The 19,524-nt window shown below is 69.6% G+C and overlaps 1 protein-coding gene across 1 annotated transcript; it reads left to right on the top strand.

The window, feature by feature from the left end:
• The first annotated feature begins 4,107 nt into the window (after window positions 1–4,107).
• On the top strand, window positions 4,108–19,518 carry THRA (thyroid hormone receptor alpha). Its single transcript, XM_064399787.1, is given in 12 exon segments — window positions 4,108–4,266; window positions 9,477–9,522; window positions 10,989–11,220; window positions 12,595–12,657; window positions 14,436–14,534; window positions 14,617–14,720; window positions 14,723–14,764; window positions 15,981–16,186; window positions 17,088–17,208; window positions 17,211–17,233; window positions 17,309–17,567; window positions 18,491–19,518. Coding segments are annotated over 10 exon segments (1,221 nt in total). The 5' UTR covers window positions 4,108–4,266; window positions 9,477–9,522; window positions 10,989–11,167; the 3' UTR covers window positions 18,742–19,518.
• The last annotated feature ends 6 nt before the right edge of the window (window positions 19,519–19,524 follow it).

Here is a 19,524-nt window from a genome sequence, read left to right as displayed (position 1 = left end):
ATGTGAGGGGGTGCAAACACGGGGGTGGGTGCAAATGTGGGGCACGTGTGAAAATGAGGAGTCGTGCAAAACCAGGGTGAGTGTGAGAACAGGGGGTGTGCAAACTGGGGGTGAGTGTAAAAACGAGGGATGTGCAAACGCGGTGCAGAGGGGTGCGTGTGCAAAGGCTCTGGGGTGGCAGCACAGGTCTCCCAGCACATCTGAGTGTGCAGGTGTGCAAAGGTGTGCACGCACACATGCAGGTGTGTGCAGGCGTGTGGATGCACAGGAGTGCGTGTGCGTGTTCTTGCACACGTGTGCAGACAGCAGCACCCCCGGGCAGGTGTGCCCAGCCTGGCACCAGCGCAGGGCCGGGCACACGCGGGTGTGCACGGCCGTGTGCCGCAGAACACGTGTGTGCACACACGTGGCACAGCCATGGGCCTGGGCTGCCCCCCCCCCCACCCCCTCCCTGCAGCACCAGCGGCTAAAAATATCCCCAGGGATGGTGCCAGCCGTCGCCATGGCAACGGGAGGATGGGGAGCAAGGCCGGGGGGCAGCCCCCCAGATCTGCCAGCCCCCCCCTCAGCACCCCCACTGCACAAACCCCCCCAGAGTCCCCCCAACACCCCCAGAACCAGCACCCCCCGAACACTCCCAGCCCCCCCAAAACCCCCAGCACCCCCCAGAACCCCCCAAGGCTGAGGGGGCAGCAGCTCAGTCACCCTCTGCCCCCACCCTCCGGGGTTGGGGCGGGGGGCTTCGCGGCCCCTTAATTCCCCGGTTAATCATTCATGGGGCCGGGGCGCAGCAAATCCCCCCCGCGCCGGGGCCGGGATTAGGCGGGCAAGCGGCTGCCCAGCCGGCGAGGGGCCCCGCCAGCGGGGGGGACACCCCGGCAGCGCGGGGGGGTCCCCCCACCCATGAGGAGGGATTTCCTGTGCAGTGGAGGGGGGGCACACTTCCCACAGCTGGCCGGGGAGCAGACAGCACGGGGGTCCCCAGGCAGGAGGGGCTCTGAGGACCCCCCCCAAACGCAGCACCCCCAGGCTCGGGGGGCAGGCAGGGGGTGGTGGTGCTGGCGGGGTGTGCTCGGGGGGTCGCAGCTCGCGGGGGCGGCGGGGTTTGGGGTGGGGGGGGGGGGAAGGCGTCGAGGTCTCGGCGCCTTGGCAGGGCGCCCCGGCACAGCTGCCTCCGGCCCGGGGCCGAGGGGGGGGCCCGGAAGGGGCTGGGGCCGTTCCCAGCGCCGGGGGCAAGCGAGGGGCGAGCGGGGGCCAGCGTGGGGGGCTTCCCCTTCCCACGGGGGCGGTGGGATGGCTGGGAGCTGCGGTGGCACATCCTGCTGGGGGGCACACGGCTGGTGGCCGGTGTTTGGTGGGGTGTGAAGGATCAGATCCGGGCCGGGGGGACACCCCCGTGGGGCCCTCCAGACCCCCCAGCTGGTGGTGGGTGCTGCCCCAGGTGCTGGGGACGGAGGTGCTGGGTGTCATGGCCTTCCCGGGGGGCCTGGGGGTCCACCACAACTGATTTGGGGTTATATTTAGTGTCTCTGGCGCAGAGCAGAGGGATGGATTTTGTGGAGCGTGTTTCCATGAGCAGCACAGCCCCTCTAAATCCCAAATCCCCCCAGATCAGGGTCTGCCGCAGGGTCCCCACCCTGCTGGGGCAGTGCAGAGAGATTTGTGGTGGCCCTGGGGTCACCTCACGGGGGGCAGTGAGCTGGGGATGAGTGTGAGAGGTGCCTGACCCTGTGCTCCAGAGGGGCCACAGGCAAACTCCAGCCCTGCCTCAGTTTCCCCGCTGGGACGGGGGCTGCCAGGCAGCCTCGGGCGGGGGGATCTGGGGACACGAGGTGGTGCTGAGGTGGCCGAGCCCCGCGGGCCGGGGGCAGGCGAGCTCGGCCCCATCCTTATCGCGGGCAGACGGCCGCGGGGGGCCGTGGCCGTGCCGTGTTTGCCGAGGATAAAGTGTACGGAACAGGCGGGGAGGGACGGGGGGGCCGTCACGCTGCTGCTGCCCCGCCAGCCAGGCCGAGGAGGGCCCCAGGGTGACCCAGGCACCAGGGGATCCATGGGGGCTTTGGGGACCACGGGGCTGTGGGGACCAGCGGCAGCAGGAGGTCCGGGGGTCCAGCGGGGTCTGTGGGGACACCCACCAGCAGCCCCAGGTGTCACTCTCCTCCATCCCCTGGGTACACCCACCCGCTGGGGACTCTCATCCCCTGGGGACCACCATCCCTGAGAGCCCCCATCCCCTGGGTACCCTATCCCCTTGGTACCCCCCTCCCCTTGGTACCTACATTCCTTGGGACTCTCATCATCTGGGGACCACCATCCCTGGGAACCCCCATCCCCTGAGTACCCCATCCCCTGAGTACCCCATCCCCTGGGACTCTCATCCCCTGGGTACCCCCTCCCCTGGGTGCCCCCATCCCTGGGTACCCCCTCCCCTGGGTACACCCATCCCCTGGGTACCCCCTCCCCTGGGTGCCCCCATCCCCTGGGTACCCTCTCCCCTGGGTGCCCCCATCCCTGGGTACCCTCTCCCCTGGGTACCCTCTCCCCTGGGTACCCCCATCCCCCGGAGATCCCCATTCCCCAGGTAGCACTGTCCCCTTGTTGTCCCCGTTCTGAGCAGCCCTGAGAGCCGCTGGGGACCCCCCTTCCCTGGGTGTCGCCTGCGCTCCCCGAGCATGGGAAACCATCCCCTGGGTACACCCTGCCAAGGAAACCTTCATCCCTTGGGGACCCTCCTCTCCCTCATGCCCGGGAGACCCCCATCCCCCCGACTCCCCCATCCCCGGGTGTCACCGCAGCCGGTGCAGCCCAGGGAGGGGGGTACCCACGGGGCTGGGGGGTGGGGGGCGGCCAGACTGAACCCCCCGGGGGTCGCAGGGCCGGGCTGCGGGGCTGCGGGCGGGGTGGGAGGGGGCGGCAGAGCCGCTTTAAGCCCGGGCATGACGGGACGTGTAGTCCGGGGAGGAAAAGGGGGGGCTGGGAGCAGGGGCTGCTGGGAAGGGGGTGGGGTGGCACGGGCGGGTCGGGGGGCTCCGGGGGGCGACCCTCAGCGCCCTGCCCGGTGATCCCCCCGGGGTCCCGGTGCACGCCGCCATCCCCAGCCCCACAGCGGCTCCGGCTGCGGCCCCACAGCGGGGTGCGACCCCCGTCCCACACATCCCCCGGGGGGCGCAGGGGCAGGGCCCCCCGACGTGCGGGTGTCCTGCGGGACCGGATCCTGCCCGCGGCGGTGTGGATCTGAGTGGGACCCCCGTGTTTGCTGTGTGCCCCTCCCCGGGCCGAGCTGGGCGCCCCGGGGGTGTGGAGCTGTCCCCTGCCTCGTGGGCACTGTCACCAACCCCCCTGGGCACCGTCCCAGATCTCCATGAGCATCATCTCCACGCCACCGCCACCCAGCGAGGGCACCGTGCCAGCCCTTCCTGGGTGCTGTCCCCAAATCCTGCGGGCAGCCCCTCCGGTCCCCACTGTCACTGTCACAGCATCGCCGTGGGCACCGTGCCCAGCTCCCTGCGGGTCCCGTGCCCTGCCCTCGTGGACGCCAGGTTGTCACAGCATCCCCGTGGGGGCTGTTCCCACTCCCTGCGGGCACCGTCCCCACCCTGGCACGGGCATCCCCCTGGGCCTCCCTGGGCAGTCTCCGGTGCCCCCTCGGTGCAGCCCGCCTCGCCGTGGCCGCCATCCCCCATCCCCGTTGTCACTGTCACGACATCCCCGTGAGCACCGTCCCAAACTCCCGCGGCCACCAGCTTCACCCCACCGGGGGCACACCCCGGGGACCCTGCGGGCACGGTCCCCAGCTCCCTGCGGCCGCCGTCCCCAACCCCGGTGGGCACTTCCCTTAGCCCCCCACCCTGCTCTCACCACCCCCCGTCCTCGTTGTCGCTGTCACCACATCCCCGTGGGCACCGTCAGCGCTCCCACCACGCGCCCTGGCACTGCCACCGTCCCCACCCCGTGATCCCCGCGCTCCCCATCCCGGGGTCACCCTCCCACGGCACGCCGCGACCCCGCCGCTCCCCCGTGGGTCCCCACGCGGGGCCGGGCGCGGCGGGTGCAGGGAGCGGCTGCGGCCGGCGGAGGGGGCTGCGGCCGCGGCGGAGCGGAGCGGGCGGGCGGCGGGGCCGGGGGAGGGAGGAGCCAGCGCCGTTCGTCCGCCGCCGCCGCCGCCGCCGCCGCTGCGCCCCGCTCCGCTCCGCGCCCCGCACCGCCGCTCCGAGCCCCGCTCCGCGCCCCGCACCGCCGCTCCGCGCCCGCCGCCGTCGACCTCAGGTACGGCCCGAGCGGCCCCGCCGGCCCCGCCGCCCCCCGGTTGTTTACCGGGGCCCCCCCCCGGGCCCCCCCGGCTGAGCACGGGCGCAGTTCGGTGCGTGGAATGGGGGGGTGGGCGGCGATCGCCCCGGGAGGCTCGGGACCCGCCGAGGGCTCGGGGGCCGCGAACCGCGAGGAAAAAACACGGGGAAAGATTTTTTTTTTCTCTCTCTCTCTCTCTTGGAAAATCCGGGCGTTTGGCGTGGGGCGGGGGGGCCGCGTTCCCCCGTGGGGGGGGGGGGGGGGGGGCACCGCGCCCCCCACCGCACCCTCCGCCGCTGCTGCATGCGGGGCACGGCGCTGCCCCCCGCCCGCCACGCCGCGCCACGGGGGCAGCCCCCCCCCGGCCGTGGCCCCCCGGCCCCGCGGCCCCCCCGTGGCCGTGGCGTGGCGGCGTGGCGGGGTCCGGGCCGCGGCGTGGCTCTGCGGTGATGGGCGCGGGGCCGCGCCGTGGGCAGGTCGCGGGGCCGGGCCGTGGGCAGGCCGTGGCCCTGTCGCGGCGCGGGGGGGGGTGGAGAACCGTGGACGGCCGGGCCGTGACGGCGCCGTGGGGTGTCCGTGAGGGTTTTAGGGGCCCCTGTGTCCGCTCCCCCGCACCCTCCCCGCAGGGCGGCAGGAATGCTGCGATTTTTTTTTTTTATTTTTTAAATTTTAAAATATTTTTTTAATTAATTTTTTTTGCGCCGAGAGCGAAGCGCGGGGGGGGCGGGGGGGGGGCGGTTCGGCCGCTCCCGGTTAGGGCGGGGGCAGCGGGGGGGGCGTCCCCGGTGCGGCGGGGCTGGGGGGGGGCTCGAGCCCCGCACCACAGGCTTCGCCCTGAGCGGGGCGCGGGGCGTGGCGGGGGCTCCCCTCTGCACGGCGCCCCGCGGTCCCGCGGGATGCCCCCCACCCCAGCCCCGGGGGGGCGGATCCTGCCCCCGGTCCGGTGTCGCCGCCGGGGTTAGGGATGCGGTCCCAACCGGACTCTGGCGCGTCCCCGCTGTGCGATGCGGGGAAACTGAGGCAGGGGCGGGCGGGCGCCACGGCCAAGGTCACCCCGGGACCGCGACCTTCAGCCGTGACCCCCCCCCGCCCGGGGCTGCCACCGGCACCGACACCGGAGCCGCACCGGGAGGCCGGGCTGCGCCTCACCCCGCCTGACCCCCGGCGGCACCGGGGACCCCCGCGGCCCCGCTGGAGCGCTAGGGGGGCTGGGGCCGCCGTGGGGCGCGGGCAAACCCCGGTGGAACCGGTTTGGGGGGGCTCCCCTGCCCGGGGGTCTTGGCGCAGGGTGGGGACGCGGCGCATCCCCCCCTCCCCACGGCGGAGCCGTGCGGCTGCGTGTGCCCCCCGCAACGGTGCGGGCCCCGTTGAATCCCGGAGCGGGGTTCTCGCGTGGGGCTTCTCCCCGGCGCCCCTTCCCGCGGCCGTGACCTTCGCGGGGCCGCGGCGTGGTCGCCCCGCGGCCGGGCTCCGGGAGCGGGCGGCGCGGGCCGTGCGCGCCCGGTGTCCCGCACCCTGCGGAGCAGCGACGGGGGGACTGCGGGCGCACCCCCGGACCCCTCCTGACGGGCGGCGGCTGCAGGAAGCGGGACCCCCCACCCAACCCCCGGCTCCGCCAGCGCATTCCCGGGTCAGCGGAGACCGGAGCAGCGGCGGGGCCGCCCCGGGGGTCCCACCCCGCGGACCCCCGGCCCCGCCGGACCCCGCGCAGCCGCCGGTGCGTGGGGGCGGGGCCGGACGCCCGGGTCCCCTCCGGACTGGGGGGGGAAGAGGAGGAGGAGGAGGAGGAGAAGGGGGGGCGCGGTGCAGGCGAAGGCGGGCGCGGGCTGCGCTCCCAGGGCCCCGCTCGGGCTGGATGCGGGCGGGGGGCGCAGCGGGGTCGCGCCCCCAGGGGCGGTGCCGCTCGGGATGTCCCCCGCGCTGCAGACCCTCGGGCAGGGTCGGGTGACTGCAGGAACACCTCGAGGACTGTCCCTTGCGTCCCCTTCCGAGGGAGGACGGGCTCCCACGGTGCCGTGTCCCCATCCCCGTGTCCCTGTGTCCACGCTGGGCACCTCGTGGCGGCCACCTCCCCCCTTCAAGCAGGGCCCCGCGGGGAGGGGACCCAGGAGCTCCCCCCCGTCCCCGTGCACGTGAACCAGAGCCCCCGATTTAGAAACGTCCCATGCCGTGCCAAGGGCTGAGAATAGCTCGCGGCGTCCCGACACACCTCCTGGGGCCAGGGGCACCCCGCGGGGCTCGGGGCCCGCAGCCACCCCAAAGGGCTGAGGCTGGGCACACTCAGCACACACCAGGTGCTCGGGGGTCCCTCTTGGGTGACCTCTGCGACCTGTGACATCGGGATGAGCCACATCCTGTGTGCTGCTGGCAGAGGGGACACGGTGCTGGGGATATGGGAGCGTGGATCTTTCTCTGCCAGGCAGCTCGGGTGGGAAGGGAAGCTGAGGTGGGATGGGGAAGGGAGGCACAGCTGAACGCTCAGACACGGCGGGAAGGAGCGGCTGGCGTGGCCTTGGCTGGATGTGGTGTTCTTGGGAATCCTGTGGGGTTTGTGGGGGCTGCGGGGCCGGGGCTGGGTCATGGTGCAGGTCCCACTGTGGTGATGCAGGACCCTCAAACACAGGACCTGTCAGAGGCTCAAGGCCACAACGCTGGGTGCCCAGTCAGTGTCGGGACAGGTCACCAGCCCTGCAGCCACCAGCTGTCCTACGAGTGGTGGCTTCAATGAGCCCTGAGCCACAGGGAGGACACAAATTGGGGCTCAGCCATCATGTGCCACAGCACAGCCCAGACCCCCCATGTGTGGGGAGGGGGCACTGGGTGGGCTGCCCTGATGTCAGGCCCGTGGCATCCCCTTTGCTCAGGCTGCCCAGCTGCTGTGCATGCCTGGGATTCCTGCAGCCTCCCGGCACGGCACGGCACGCTGTCCCCACTGCCACACGTGCCCGTGACACCGGGCACCGCATGGCACTGGGCACGGCGCACCAGGCACTGGCACAGGTGTGCGGTGAGCGGGCAGCACCAGACGCAGACACGCGTGTGGCACTTGGCACGGCCCCACACACGCGTGCCGGGTGCTGCCAGCCGTGGCACGGCAGGTGCCCCGTGCCTGGCCACACTCCCACGGCGCGCTCGTGCCAGCCGGTGCAGCCGGCGTTTGCCAGGCAGATCTGCACCACCCCGATGCCCACCGTGATGCTGCCCTGGTGCCCACCGTGACGCTGCCCCGGTGCCCACCGTGGTGCCACAGTGGCCGCGATGGCACTGCCCCGGTGCCCGCACGGCCGGGGATCCCTGGCCGGCGGGTCCGCCCTGCCCCCAGCCCGCGCTAATCACACTAATTGGCACCGTGGCTAAAGCGCTTAGGCCCTCACCTCCCTGACCCGGCTGGCAGCTGGGCTGGGGGGGTGCTGGGACCCCCGGAGCCCATCTGTGCTGGGGGGCAGGGACACGGCAGTGGCCCCGCGGGGCGGCCCCGGTGTCCGGCACCCACGCCCGGCTGCACGGAGGCGGTCATTGCCTTTGTGGAGGGGCGTGCCATTGCCTGGGATCCCCATTCCGGGGGTCCCCGGGGGTGGGGGTCTGTGGGGAGCGGGGTGCCCCCGCTGGGGCGAGGTGGCTCCCGCCGTCGGCCCAGCCCCGGACTTTGCCCCCGGCTTGTTTTCAGCCGCCTGCAACCACCCGACTCAGCAGAAACGCTCCCCTGGGCGTGGGGCTGGGCTGGGGGGGCGCCGGGGGGGCTCCCGCCGGCTGCCACCCCGCTCCCACCCAGCACCCACCCAGCACCCACCCAGCACCTGGCGCCGCAGGTGGGACGCGCAGGTTTGGGTGCCGGCGGCGCAGGGTGGGCTGAGACCTGACTGCGCTCATCACACGTGTCCCGCTGGAGGAGGAGGAGGAAGAGGAGGAGGAGGAGGACGAGAAGAGCCGCCTCCCGTGTCTGTCTGTCTGTCTGGGCCGCCCCAGCGCGCCCGGGATTCCTCGAGTGACGGTTCCTGGAGCGGCACCGCAGGCTCCGCCGGGCGATCCCAGGGTGCCGGTGATGCCGAGGGTGTCAGGGGGCTGCTGGGGTCTCGCTGGGGTGGCGAACCCCGACCTAAAACGCCGCCCCCATCCCCGGTTTTAGCCCTAAACCTCTCTCGTTTGGGGCTGCACCCACCAGGCCACCTCAGTGGGGAAACTGAGGCAGGGTGGCCGAGCCCACCCACCGCACGCCGGCTTTGGGGACGGCCCAAATCCCACCCCAGAGCGGTCCCACCGCCACGTCGATGCACCCCGAGCCCCGCACATGCCCCGAGCGTGTCGGGGCTCTGCCGGCGCACGGGGTCCCGGGGGAGAGGGGCGGGGGGCGGCGGGGGGGGCCGGTGCCCGGCGGGGGCCGCGCGGCTCTGGATCCCTGCCAGTGCCTATACTTGGAAGTTCTCCGCGCGCCGTTCCCATATGGAACAAACATTTGCTGCAGCCCCCGGCTCTATAGGTACCGCCGGCCCCAAACCCGGCCTGGGGCTGCGGCAAGGGGCGCCCAGACCCCATGAGCCCCCCGAGGCGGGGAGTGCACCCCGGGCTGGTTGGGTGCGGTGCCTCAGTTTCCCTGAAGGGGCTGACGCAGGCGACGCCCCCTCCTCATTCTGGGGGACCCCTCATGCCAACCCCCCGTGCGGCGCGGGGTGCTCCGTGCACCCATGGGTGCAGCATCCCTCTCCCCCCCATCCTTCGCTGGTCGGGGTCTGCTCGGCTGGGGGGGGGGGGGCAGCAAGGGGGGGCCCGGCCGTAGCGTGGGGGTGTCGGGGGGGGGGGGCCCCCAGCCCCGTCCGCCGCGTTTTAAATCCGCCGGAGGAATTTCTGTGGCGGCCAAGACAAACGTGACCTACTTTCTGCTGTCCCCGCGCGGAGCGGAGGAGCCCGGGGCTGGGCACCGCGCCCGCCGCGGCCCCCCCGCCACCCCCCCGGCGAGGGATGGGGGCCCCCCGCGCCCCTCACACCCCTCCGCGCCGGGAGGGTCACCGGGGGGTCACGGGAGGGGGGGGTTGTGAGCAGGGCCCCCCCATCGCTCCGTGGGTGCTGGGCACCCGTGGGGCGTGGAATGGGGTGGGCACAAAGAGCTGGGGGTGCTGTCGCCGTGGGGGGGGTCGGGGGGTGCCCCCCGGTGCTGACCCCCCCCCCTCCACATCGTGTTTTTGCCACAGCAGAGCTCGCAGAGGAGGGATCGCCCGGACCCCCGGCGCCCCCCGTCCCGTAAGTCGCCGCCCACCCCATAAATCACCCCCCATAGGTGACCCCCCCCCCCCACCAAGAGTCACCCCCAGCCCCAGATTTGGGGGTGTTCAGCTGTGCAATGAACACGCCCGGGCTCAGCCTGGCTGCGAGGGGCTGCCCTGGGTGGGGAGGGGCTGCCCTCTGCACCCCCTCCCCAAAGATCTCCCCTTGGGGGCCCCCCCAGCCCTGCCCCAAAAGTGGGGGGAGCCCCCCGCGTGTGTGTTTGTGCTTTGCTGCACGCTCACGGCCCTGGGCAGGTTCTCACGCTGCCTTTTGCACACCCACCCACGCCTGTGCACACTCACAGAGCCCTGCACAGCCCTGCACACGCACTGTCACACGCCTTCCGTGCCGCCACAGCCTCACACGCCTGTGCGTGTTCTTGCACACCCATGCACGCGCTCACGTGTGCCCTGCACACGTGTGCACGCTCTCACACACCTGTGAACACACTCACACACCTGTGCGTGTTCTTGCACACCCGTGCACGCACTCACACACCTGTGAACACTCTCAAACACCTGTGCATGTTCGTGCACACACTCACACGTGCCCTGAACACCTGTGAACACTCTTAGACACCTCTGAACACACTCACACACCTGTGCATGTTCTTGCACACGCTCACATGTGCCCTGCACACCTCTGCACGCTCTTACACACCTGTACATGTTCTTGCACACTGTGCACACTCTCACACACCTGTGAACACTCTCACACACCTGTGCATGTTCTTGTACATGCTCACACGTGCCCTGCACACCTGTGCACACTCTCACACACCTGTGCATGTTCGTGCACACACTCACATGTGCCCTGCGTACCTGTGCACGCTCTCAAACCCCTTTGCATGTTCTTGTACACGCTCATAACGTTCCCTGCACCCCTCTGCATGATCTCACACAGCTGTGCACGCTCTCACACACCTGTACGTGTTCTTGCACACGCTCACACGTGCCCTGCACACCTGTGCACGCTCTCCCACGCCGTGGCACACCTGTACACACACTCGCACACCTCTGCACGCTCTTCCACAACCCCGCACGCTCTTCCCCTCCCTTGACGCTCCTGCAGCCTTGCACACCAGAGCGTTTCTCACACCGGGGCCTCTCTCCCCTCCCCGTGCACACTCACCCCGCGGTGCCCTCCGGCCCGGCCCCGGTGCTCCCGGTGCTCTCGCCCACAACCCTGCACGTCGCTCCCTCCTCGCCTTCTCGCACGTCCCTCGTGCCCTTGCCCAGCCCTTGCACGCTCCACACCTCCTTGCACACTCACACCCACCCCCCTCCCCATCACCCACAGCTCCTGGGGGTACCCCACACTTCACCCCCCCTCCCTGGGGGTCCCCTCCGTGTCCCCCGGGGCTGGTCCCCTCCACTTCGTGTCCCCCGGGGCTGGTCCCCTCCCCTCTCCCGGAGGTGCGGGCTGACGCCGCTGTCCCGCAGGGTCCGGCCCGGGATGCTGCGCGGTGCTGAGCACTGAGGGGCACCATGGGGTGCGCGGCGTAGCCCCCCCCCCGCCGCCGCGGACCCCCCTCCCCGCCGTGGCCGCCCCGCCGTGGCCCCCGCGTGGCGCCGGAGCCCCCTCGGTCGGTGCTGAGCGCTCCTTGATGGAATTGCGGTGAATGGAACAGAAGCCCAGCACCCTGGACCCGCTGTCGGAGCCAGAGGACACCCGGTGAGCCCCCGCCCCAGCTCGGGGACACGCGGGGGACGCGTGGGGCACCGTGCCTGGCGTGTCCCTGGGCATCCCCGCGCCTGGCTGTGCCCTCTGTGTGTGTCCCCAGGTGTCCCCCATACCTGTGCCCACTCTGTGCCTTGTAGCGATGTCCCTGGTGTGTCCCTGTGCCCACTGTGTCCCTTGTATTGATGTCCCTGGTGTGTCTCTGTGCCCACTGTGTCCCCCCTTGGTGTGTTCCTGTGCCCACTGTGTCCCTTGTGTCGCTGTCCCTGTGCCCACTGTGTCCCTTGTATCGTCCCTGGTGTGTCCCTGTGCCCACTGTGTCCCTTGTATCGATGTCCCTGGTGTGTCCCTGTGCCCACTGTGTCCCCCCTCGGTGTGTCCCTGTGCCCACTGTGTCCCTTGTGTCGCTGTCCCTGTGTCCCCTGTGTCCCCCCTCGGTGTGTCCCCCTGCATGGTCATGTCCGTGTCCGTGCCCTGGCTATCCCGTGTGTCCCCCTGCCCTGGGTGTCCCGGTGTCCCCGTCCCCTCCATGTGTCCCCACGCATGTCCCGTGGCTGTCCCCACGCCCTGTGCACCCCGGGTGTCCCCCTGTACCCCACGTCCCCACCCGTCCCTCCGCGCCCCTCCCGTTCTGGGTGTCATCCCCGTGTCCTGCGTGTCCCCCTGCACCCCACGTGTCACCAGGCGTGTCCATGCCCAGGTGTCCCCTGTGCCCCCCCCCGTGGTGTCCCCCCCACTCGTGCCTCTCCCCCGCGCCCCCCGGTGCTATTTCGGGTCCCCGGTGAGGGGGTGGCGGCCCGGGGGTCACCTTGGGTTGAAGCCCCCTCCCTTTGGGGGGGGGTGCGGGGTCCCCGGGGCTCCCCCCCCCCCCCCCCGCGGGGACGGGCGCGCGCCGACCCCCGCCGCCCGCCATTGGCTGAGCCCCCCGATGACGTCACTTCCCCGCTCAGCCAAAAGGACATTTTTGTCTTTGACTGTGAATGAGCCCCTCCCCCCACCCGCCCCTCCCCCACCCTTCCCCCGCCCCTCCCCCACACCCCCCCACCCTTCCCTTCCCCTCCCCCACCCGCCACCCTTTCCCTTCCCCTCCTTCCCCCCCCCCCACCCCGGGGCGGTGCCGTGTCCCGGAGGGGGGGTCCCGGAGGGCTCTTCTGGGTGGGGAGGGGTCCCCAGGGCTCTCTCCTGCCCCCCCCCCCCCCAAGCCGCACCCCACCTGTGACATCGCCGCGTTGCGACCCCCGGGCGGGGGGGCTGCCCCTTTCCCAGCAGAGAAGGGGTTCCGAGCGGGATTTTTGGGGTGCTGTTGGAAGTTTGGGGGGGTGCAGCGGGAATCCGTGGGCGCCGTCCCAGCCTGTCCCCCCCGCGCAGGTGGCTGGATGGGAAGCGCAAAAGAAAGAGCAGCCAATGTTTGGTGAAGAGCAGCATGTCAGGTACGGGCACCCCGAGTCCCGCTGAACCCCCCCCCCGGGCACCCCCATGGCTCTGCTGGGCACCCTCGGCTCACCCCAATCCTTGCCAGGGTCCCCTGGACACCCCCTGTGTCACCTGGGTCCCCCACCCCATGGGCACCCCAGGATTCCTGGGGGCGAGACCCCAGGTCTCGGCGGGGTTCCCCGGGGTCCCTCGGACACCCCCTGTCCCCTGCGGGCACCCCAGCAGCTCCCGGGGCTGGACACCCCAAGTCCCTGCTGGGCAGCCCGATGTCCCCTATGTGTCCCAGGCACCCCAAAGTGTCCCCCCCCGCACCCCAGATCCCTGCAGGGTCCCCCGGGGTCTCAGCTTATCGGGGCGGCAGCGCCCTGGGGTGGGCGATAAGGGGGGCCCCGCGGGCGCTGCCCCCCTGCCCTGCCCCATTCCCCGGCGGGGAGCGCGCGGCGCCGGCGGGACCGGCCCGGGGAGGGCCGGGGGGGAGCCCGGGCATCCGCCTGCCGCCCGTGCCCGGCCCCCGCCCCGCTCCCCGAGGGGGGGACCCCCACATCCCGCACCTGCACGGCGCCACAGGGGGGGTCCCCCGCGCCTGGGTTTGTGGGATCCCGGGTGGGTGCGGCGGTCCCGGGGTGCTGGGGGCGCCCCCCGAATTGTGGGGGGGCATCCAGCCCCCTCCCCATCTCCCCCACCCACCCCTCGGGGATTCCCACGTCCTGCCCCCCCCAAAACACGAGGGTGGGGGGGACACGAGGGACCGTGCCTCATGGATGATCCGTGCCTCAGTTTCCCTCAGCAGCTGGTGTGGGGGGGGCTCTGGTGGGGCTGCCAGGCAGGGGGACCCCGGACAGCAGCGGGGACAGTGTGTCTTTGTGTGCCAGGGGGACAGGGACCCCCCCCTGCTGGTGCCAGGCCGGATAATGGGATAATGGGGGCTTTATTGGTGCGGGGGGCTCGGGCACCCCCCACACACCCCCAGCGTTAACCCTTGAGTGGCGGGGCAGACAGAGGGGAAACTGAGGCACGGAGAGGGGAGGAGGTACTGGGCATCCCTGGCAGGGGGGGCGTGGGGGTCCCTGATGCTGCATGTGCCAAGGGTCCCTGATTTGGGGTGTGCAGGGGGTCCCTGACTCAGGGCTCCTGGAGGGGGGGCTGATGTGGGGTGTGCAGGGGGTCCCTGATTCAGGGTTTCTGGGGGGCCCTGATTCAGGGTTTATGGGGGGCCTGATTAAGGGTGTGCAGGGGGTCCCTGACTCAGGGTTTATGGGGGGCCCTGATTTAGGGTGTGCAGGGGGTCCCTGATTCAGGGTTTCTGGGGGGCCCTGACTCAGGGTTTATGGGGGGCCCTGATTTAGGTTGTGCAGGGGGTCCCTGATTCAGGGTTTATGGGGGCCCTGATTCAGGGTTTATGGGGGGGCCTGATTTAGGGTGTGCAGGGGGTCCCTGATTCAGGGTTTATGGGGGGGCCCTGATTCAGGATTTCTGGGGGCCCTGATTTGGGGTGTGCAGACAGTCCCTGATTCAGGGTTTGGGGGGGGCCCTGATTTGGGGTCTGTCACTGGTCTGGGGTGCTCCAGGGGTCCCTGACTTGGGGTTCCCCTGTCATGGAGCACTCTGGGAGCACTTGGGGTTCCCTGGGGGTCCCTGACACTGGCATTTCTGTCACGGGGTGCTCCGGGCGTCTCTGCCATGGGAATCCCTGTCACGGAGCACCCCGTGAGTCCCCGCTGTGGGGGGCCCACCCCGGGGTGCCCTGGGGGTCCCTGACTGGGGGGTCCCCGCAGGTACATCCCTAGTTACCTGGACAAAGATGAACAATGCGTGGTGTGCGGGGACAAAGCCACCGGCTACCACTACCGCTGCATCACCTGCGAGGGCTGCAAGGTGAGCTGGGCCAGGGGGGCTCGGGGGGGGCTCAGGGAGACTCAGGGGGGCTCACTGTGACACCCCCCGCGCCCTCCCCAGGGGTTTTTTCCGTCGGACCATCCAGAAGAACTTGCACCCCACCTACTCCTGCAAGTACGATGGGTGCTGCGTCATCGACAAGATCACCCGCAACCAGTGCCAGCTGTGCGCTTCAAGAAGTGCATCTCCGTGGGCATGGCCATGGACCGTGAGTTGGGGGGCTCGGCGGGGCTCGGCTGGTGGGGCAGGACGGGGTCCCAGCGCCGTGGGGCACTTTGGGGTGCCCAGAGCTGCTGCGGGAGCAGGCTGGGCTCTCGGGCGCTGTGATGCAGCAGCAGGGTGGGATGTGTGAATGGGGGGGTCCCAGATGGTTGGGGGGGTTCCAGGTGATAGTGGGGGGCTCTGGGGAGGTGGGTTGGGATTGTGGTGCTATGGGATGTGTTGGGGGGGTGCCTTGAGCAGCCACAGGAGGCTGGGGGGTCACTGTGGGGTCAGCTGTAGGATGGATGGGTGGAGGGATCCCAGCTGATGCTGGGGATCCCAGGTGATAGTGGGGGTCTTTGGGGAGGTGGGTTGGGGGTCCTGGTGCTATGGGGTGAGTTGGGGTGCCTGGAGCAGCAGGAGGAGGCTGGGGGGGTCACTGTGGGGTGGGGTGGGGTGGAGTGCTGCAGCTGCGGGATGCAGGGGTGGGGGGGTCCCAGGTGGTTGGGGAGGTTCCAGGTGATAGTGGGGGGCTTTGGGAGGTGGGTTGGGGTCCTGGTGCTATGGGGTGAGCTGGAGTGCCCAGAGCAGCAGGAGGAGGCTGGGGGGTCACTGTGGGGTCAGCTGTGGGATGCAGGGGTGGGAGGATCCCAGCTGATGCTGGAGGTCCCAGATGATAGTGGGGGGCTTTGGGGATGTGGATTGGGGTCCAGGTGCTATGGGGTGAGTTGGGGGGGTCCCCAGGTGATAGTGGGGGGCTCTGGGGAGGTGGGTTGGGGTCCAGGTGCTATGGGGTGCCCAGAGCAGCCACAGGAGGCAGGAAGGTCACTGTGGGGTGGGGTGGGGAGCTGCAGCTGCGGGATGCATGGGTGGGGGTGCCAGATGATTGAGGGGGTTCCAGGTGATAGTGGGGGGCTTTGGGGATGTGGATTTGGGTCCTGTGCTATGGGATGTGTTGGGGTGCCTGGAACAGCAGGAGGAGGCTGGGGGGGTCACTGTAGGGTGGGGTGCTGCAGCTGTGGGATGCATGGATGGGGGGTCCTAGCTGACTGGGGGGATCCCAGATGATAGTGGGGGTTTTTGGGGAGGTGAGTTGGGGTCCCGGTGCTATGGGGTGCCCGGAGCAGCCACAGGAGGAGGCTGGGGGGTCGCTGTGGGGTGGGGAGCTGCAGCTGCAGGATGCATGGGTGGGGGATCCCAGCTGACTGGGGGGCTCCCGGCAGTGGTGCTGGATGACTCCAAGCGGGTAGCCAAGAGGAAGCTGATCGAGGAGAACCGCGAGCGGCGGCGGAAGGAGGAGATGATCAAATCCCTGCAGCACCGGCCCAACCCCAGCGCCGAGGAGTGGGAGCTGATCCACGTCGTGACAGAAGCCCACCGCAGCACCAACGCCCAGGGCAGCCACTGGAAGCAGAAACGGAAATTCCTGGTGAGGGGATGCAGTGCTGGGGGCTCTGTCACCATCGCAGCCCCCCAGCCCCCAGCTGGGATCTCTGGGCACTGGCACGCTCAGCACGGTGGCAGCGCCAGGGTTTGGGATGTCACCGTGCCCTTGGGCAGGCGAGGGGGGTTGGGACATCGCTCAGTGTCCTTGAGCTGGTCACCCCCAAAGGGTTCAGGGGTGAGCAGTGACCGAAGGGGACAGCTGTGCCCGCGGGTGGCCCTGGCCCCGGCCCTGTCACTGTCCCTGTCCCTGTCCCTGTCGTGCAGCTCCCTCTCCTGGCTGCTGCACCGGCCCTGCCACGGCTGCTCCCGGTGACATGGGGGCCCACAGGGGGGGCAGGTCACACACAGCCCCCTGGGGCTCCCAGGGAGGGGGAACAGGGTCACACTGCACCCCCAACACCACTGCCCACCGTGGGGGTCCAAGAGGGGGGACAACGGTGACACTGCACCCCCAGTGCCCACCATGGGTGTCCCAGGGCAGGACATGGTCACCCCACACTCCCAACACCATTGCCCACCATGGGGGTCCCAGAGGGTGACACAGTCACACTGCACCCCCAAATCCCACTGTCCACCATGGGGGACATGGTCACACACCACACCCCCCAATGCCACCATGCTCTGGGGGTCCCAGGGGTGACACAGTCACACCCCCCAATGTCCCAAATGCCACCATGGTGGTCCCAGGGGTGACATGGTCACACCACACCCCCCAGTGCCACTGTGGTGGTCCCAGGGGTGACATGGTCACACCCCCCAATGCCCCAGAGCTGTGGGGGTCCCAGGGGTGACACGATCACACCACACCCCCCAATGCCACCATGGCGGTCCCAGGGGACACATGGTGACGTGACACCTCCCCAACACCACTGTGTCCCCCACAGCCTGAGGACATCGGCCAGTCCCCTATGGCCTCCATGCCCGACGGGGACAAAGTCGACCTGGAGGCGTTCAGCGAGTTTACAAAAATCATCACCCCGGCCATCACCCGCGTGGTCGACTTTGCCAAAAACTGCCCATGTTTTCAGAGGTAACGACGGGCCGGGGGCTTGGGGAGGTCTGGGGTGACCTGAATCACACCAAACCCGCCCAAAACTGCCCCCAGCTGCCTTGTGAGGACCAGATCATCCTGCTGAAGGGGTGCTGCATGGAGATCATGTCGCTGCGGGCGGCCGTGCGCTACGACCCCGAGAGCGAGACGCTGACGCTGAGCGGGGAGATGGCGGTGAAGCGGGAGCAGCTCAAGAACGGCGGCCTGGGCGTCGTCTCCGATGCCATCTTCGACCTGGGCAAGTCCCTCTCTGCCTTCAACCTGGATGACACCGAGGTGGCCCTGCTCCAGGCTGTGCTGCTCATGTCCTCAGGTAATGATGGGCGGAACGGGGTGGGCACCTCGGTGCCCGGGAGGCGGAGGGTGTGTTGGGTGGGCATCCCAGTGCTCAGAGTTCTCGCTGTGCTGGGGAGGTGTTGGGTGGGCAGCCTGATGCCAGAGGTCCCCTGCAGCTTTGGGGGGAATTGGATGGGCACCCCATGCCCAGAGGGTGTCCACGGGGATTGTTGTGTTGGCACCCCCTTGCCCACAACCCCCAGCGTTTGGAGGTGCATTGGGTGGGCACCCCAATGCCCAAAGTCCTCACTGTCCTGGGGGTGTGGTGGGTGGGCACCCCAAGGCCAGAGCCCCCAGAATTTGGGGGTGCATTAGGTGGGCACCCACCCTGATGCCCAGAGTCCTCACTGTCCTGGGGGGTGTTGGGTGGGCACCCCGATGCCAGAGCCCCCAACATCTTCATTGGGTGGAAATCATGCCACCCCTGGATTTTGGGTGGATTTGGGGTGGGCAATCCCAATTCCAGATCTTCAGGCAGCTGTGCCAGGCTGGGAGGGGTCCCAGGAGCACGAGGTGGCACCCCAGTCCCTGGTACCCAGGAGCACAGGCTGAGCCTCTGATGTGGGTCCGTGGGGTGGGCACCCCCAAAAAACCAGGGGGTGCGTGGGACACTCAGCCCTGTGGGAGGGAGAATCCCTGCAGTGCTGGGCTGGGAGAGGGGCTCCTCCATGGGCAGAGAGTGCCAGGACAACAAGGAGAGGTTTAAACTAAAAAAGGAGCTATTTTGATGGAGTATTGGGAAAAAATTCCTCTCTGTGAGGGTGGTGAGGCCCTGGCACAGGGAAGCATCCAAGCCAGGTTGGATCACCATGGGGCAGTGGAAGGTGTCCCTGGTGGTACTGGATGAGTTTTAAATCCCTTCCCACACATGATTCCACAACGATTCCCTGCTTCCCGCAGACCGGATGGGGCTGATCTGCGTGGAGAAGATCGAGAAGTGCCAGGAGACCTACCTGCTGGCCTTTGAGCACTACATCAACTACCGCAAACACAACATTCCCCACTTCTGGCCCAAGCTGCTGATGAAGGTGACGGATCTGCGGATGATCGGCGCCTGCCACGCCAGCCGCTTCCTGCACATGAAGGTGGAGTGTCCCACCGAGCTCTTCCCCCCCCTCTTCCTCGAGGTCTTCGAGGACCAGGAGGTGTAGGGCCGACACCCCCCGCCCCCCACCCTGTGCCCCCAAAACCCCGCTCTGGCCCCCCACCCCCCCAAATCTTTCTCGTCCCCCTGGAAGGACAAGGGGATGCTGTGCCCAGGGTGGGGGTCCTGCTGTGCCCCCCAACAGCCACCCCCCACCCACCCCCCCGCCCCAGGACTTGACGAATTTTGTTTGTTTGCACAGGGAAGGGCCCCGACGGTCGAGCGTTCCCTTTATTGTCCTTCTCTTCGTAGATTATTATTTTTTAAGCATTTATTTCCCATCCCTGAGAGGCTAAAATATTAAACTAACTGCACTTTGGAAGGAGGAGGAGGAGGAGGAGGAAGAGGAGGAAGAGCAGGGAGGAGAGGAGGGGGCTCTGGGCTGCACAGGGAGAGGCTGCCCCGGCTGGGGGGCCGTGGCCATATGCACTTTTGGCCGGGCAGCAATTTGGGGGGCTGGGGTGGGGGCCAGGACCCTCCCCCGTAGCAGGGCAGGGGCTGGCACCCCCATCCACCATAGTGGGGTGAGGGCCAGGACCCCCCCATAGCAAGGTGGGGGCCAGGACCCCCCCACACAGCAGGGTGGGGGCACAGGGGGGGCACAAGCGGTGGCAGGGGGGACCCAGCCATCGGGGTGCAGGGCTGGTGGACCCCCCCCCCACCCCAGCCCACTGGGTCTGCCCCGGCTGGGGTGACCCCCCTGTGTCCCCCCCCCACCCTTATCCCCAAATTTGGGGCCAGACTTGGGGTTTTGGGGGTTCTCTTGTCTTTTTTTTGGGCTGAGAGGAGA

Source organism: Passer domesticus, chromosome 27, assembly GCF_036417665.1.
Source record: "Passer domesticus isolate bPasDom1 chromosome 27, bPasDom1.hap1, whole genome shotgun sequence".
Taxonomy (NCBI): Eukaryota; Metazoa; Chordata; class Aves; order Passeriformes; family Passeridae; genus Passer; species Passer domesticus.
This window is presented reverse-complemented; position numbering and strand designations above follow the sequence as displayed.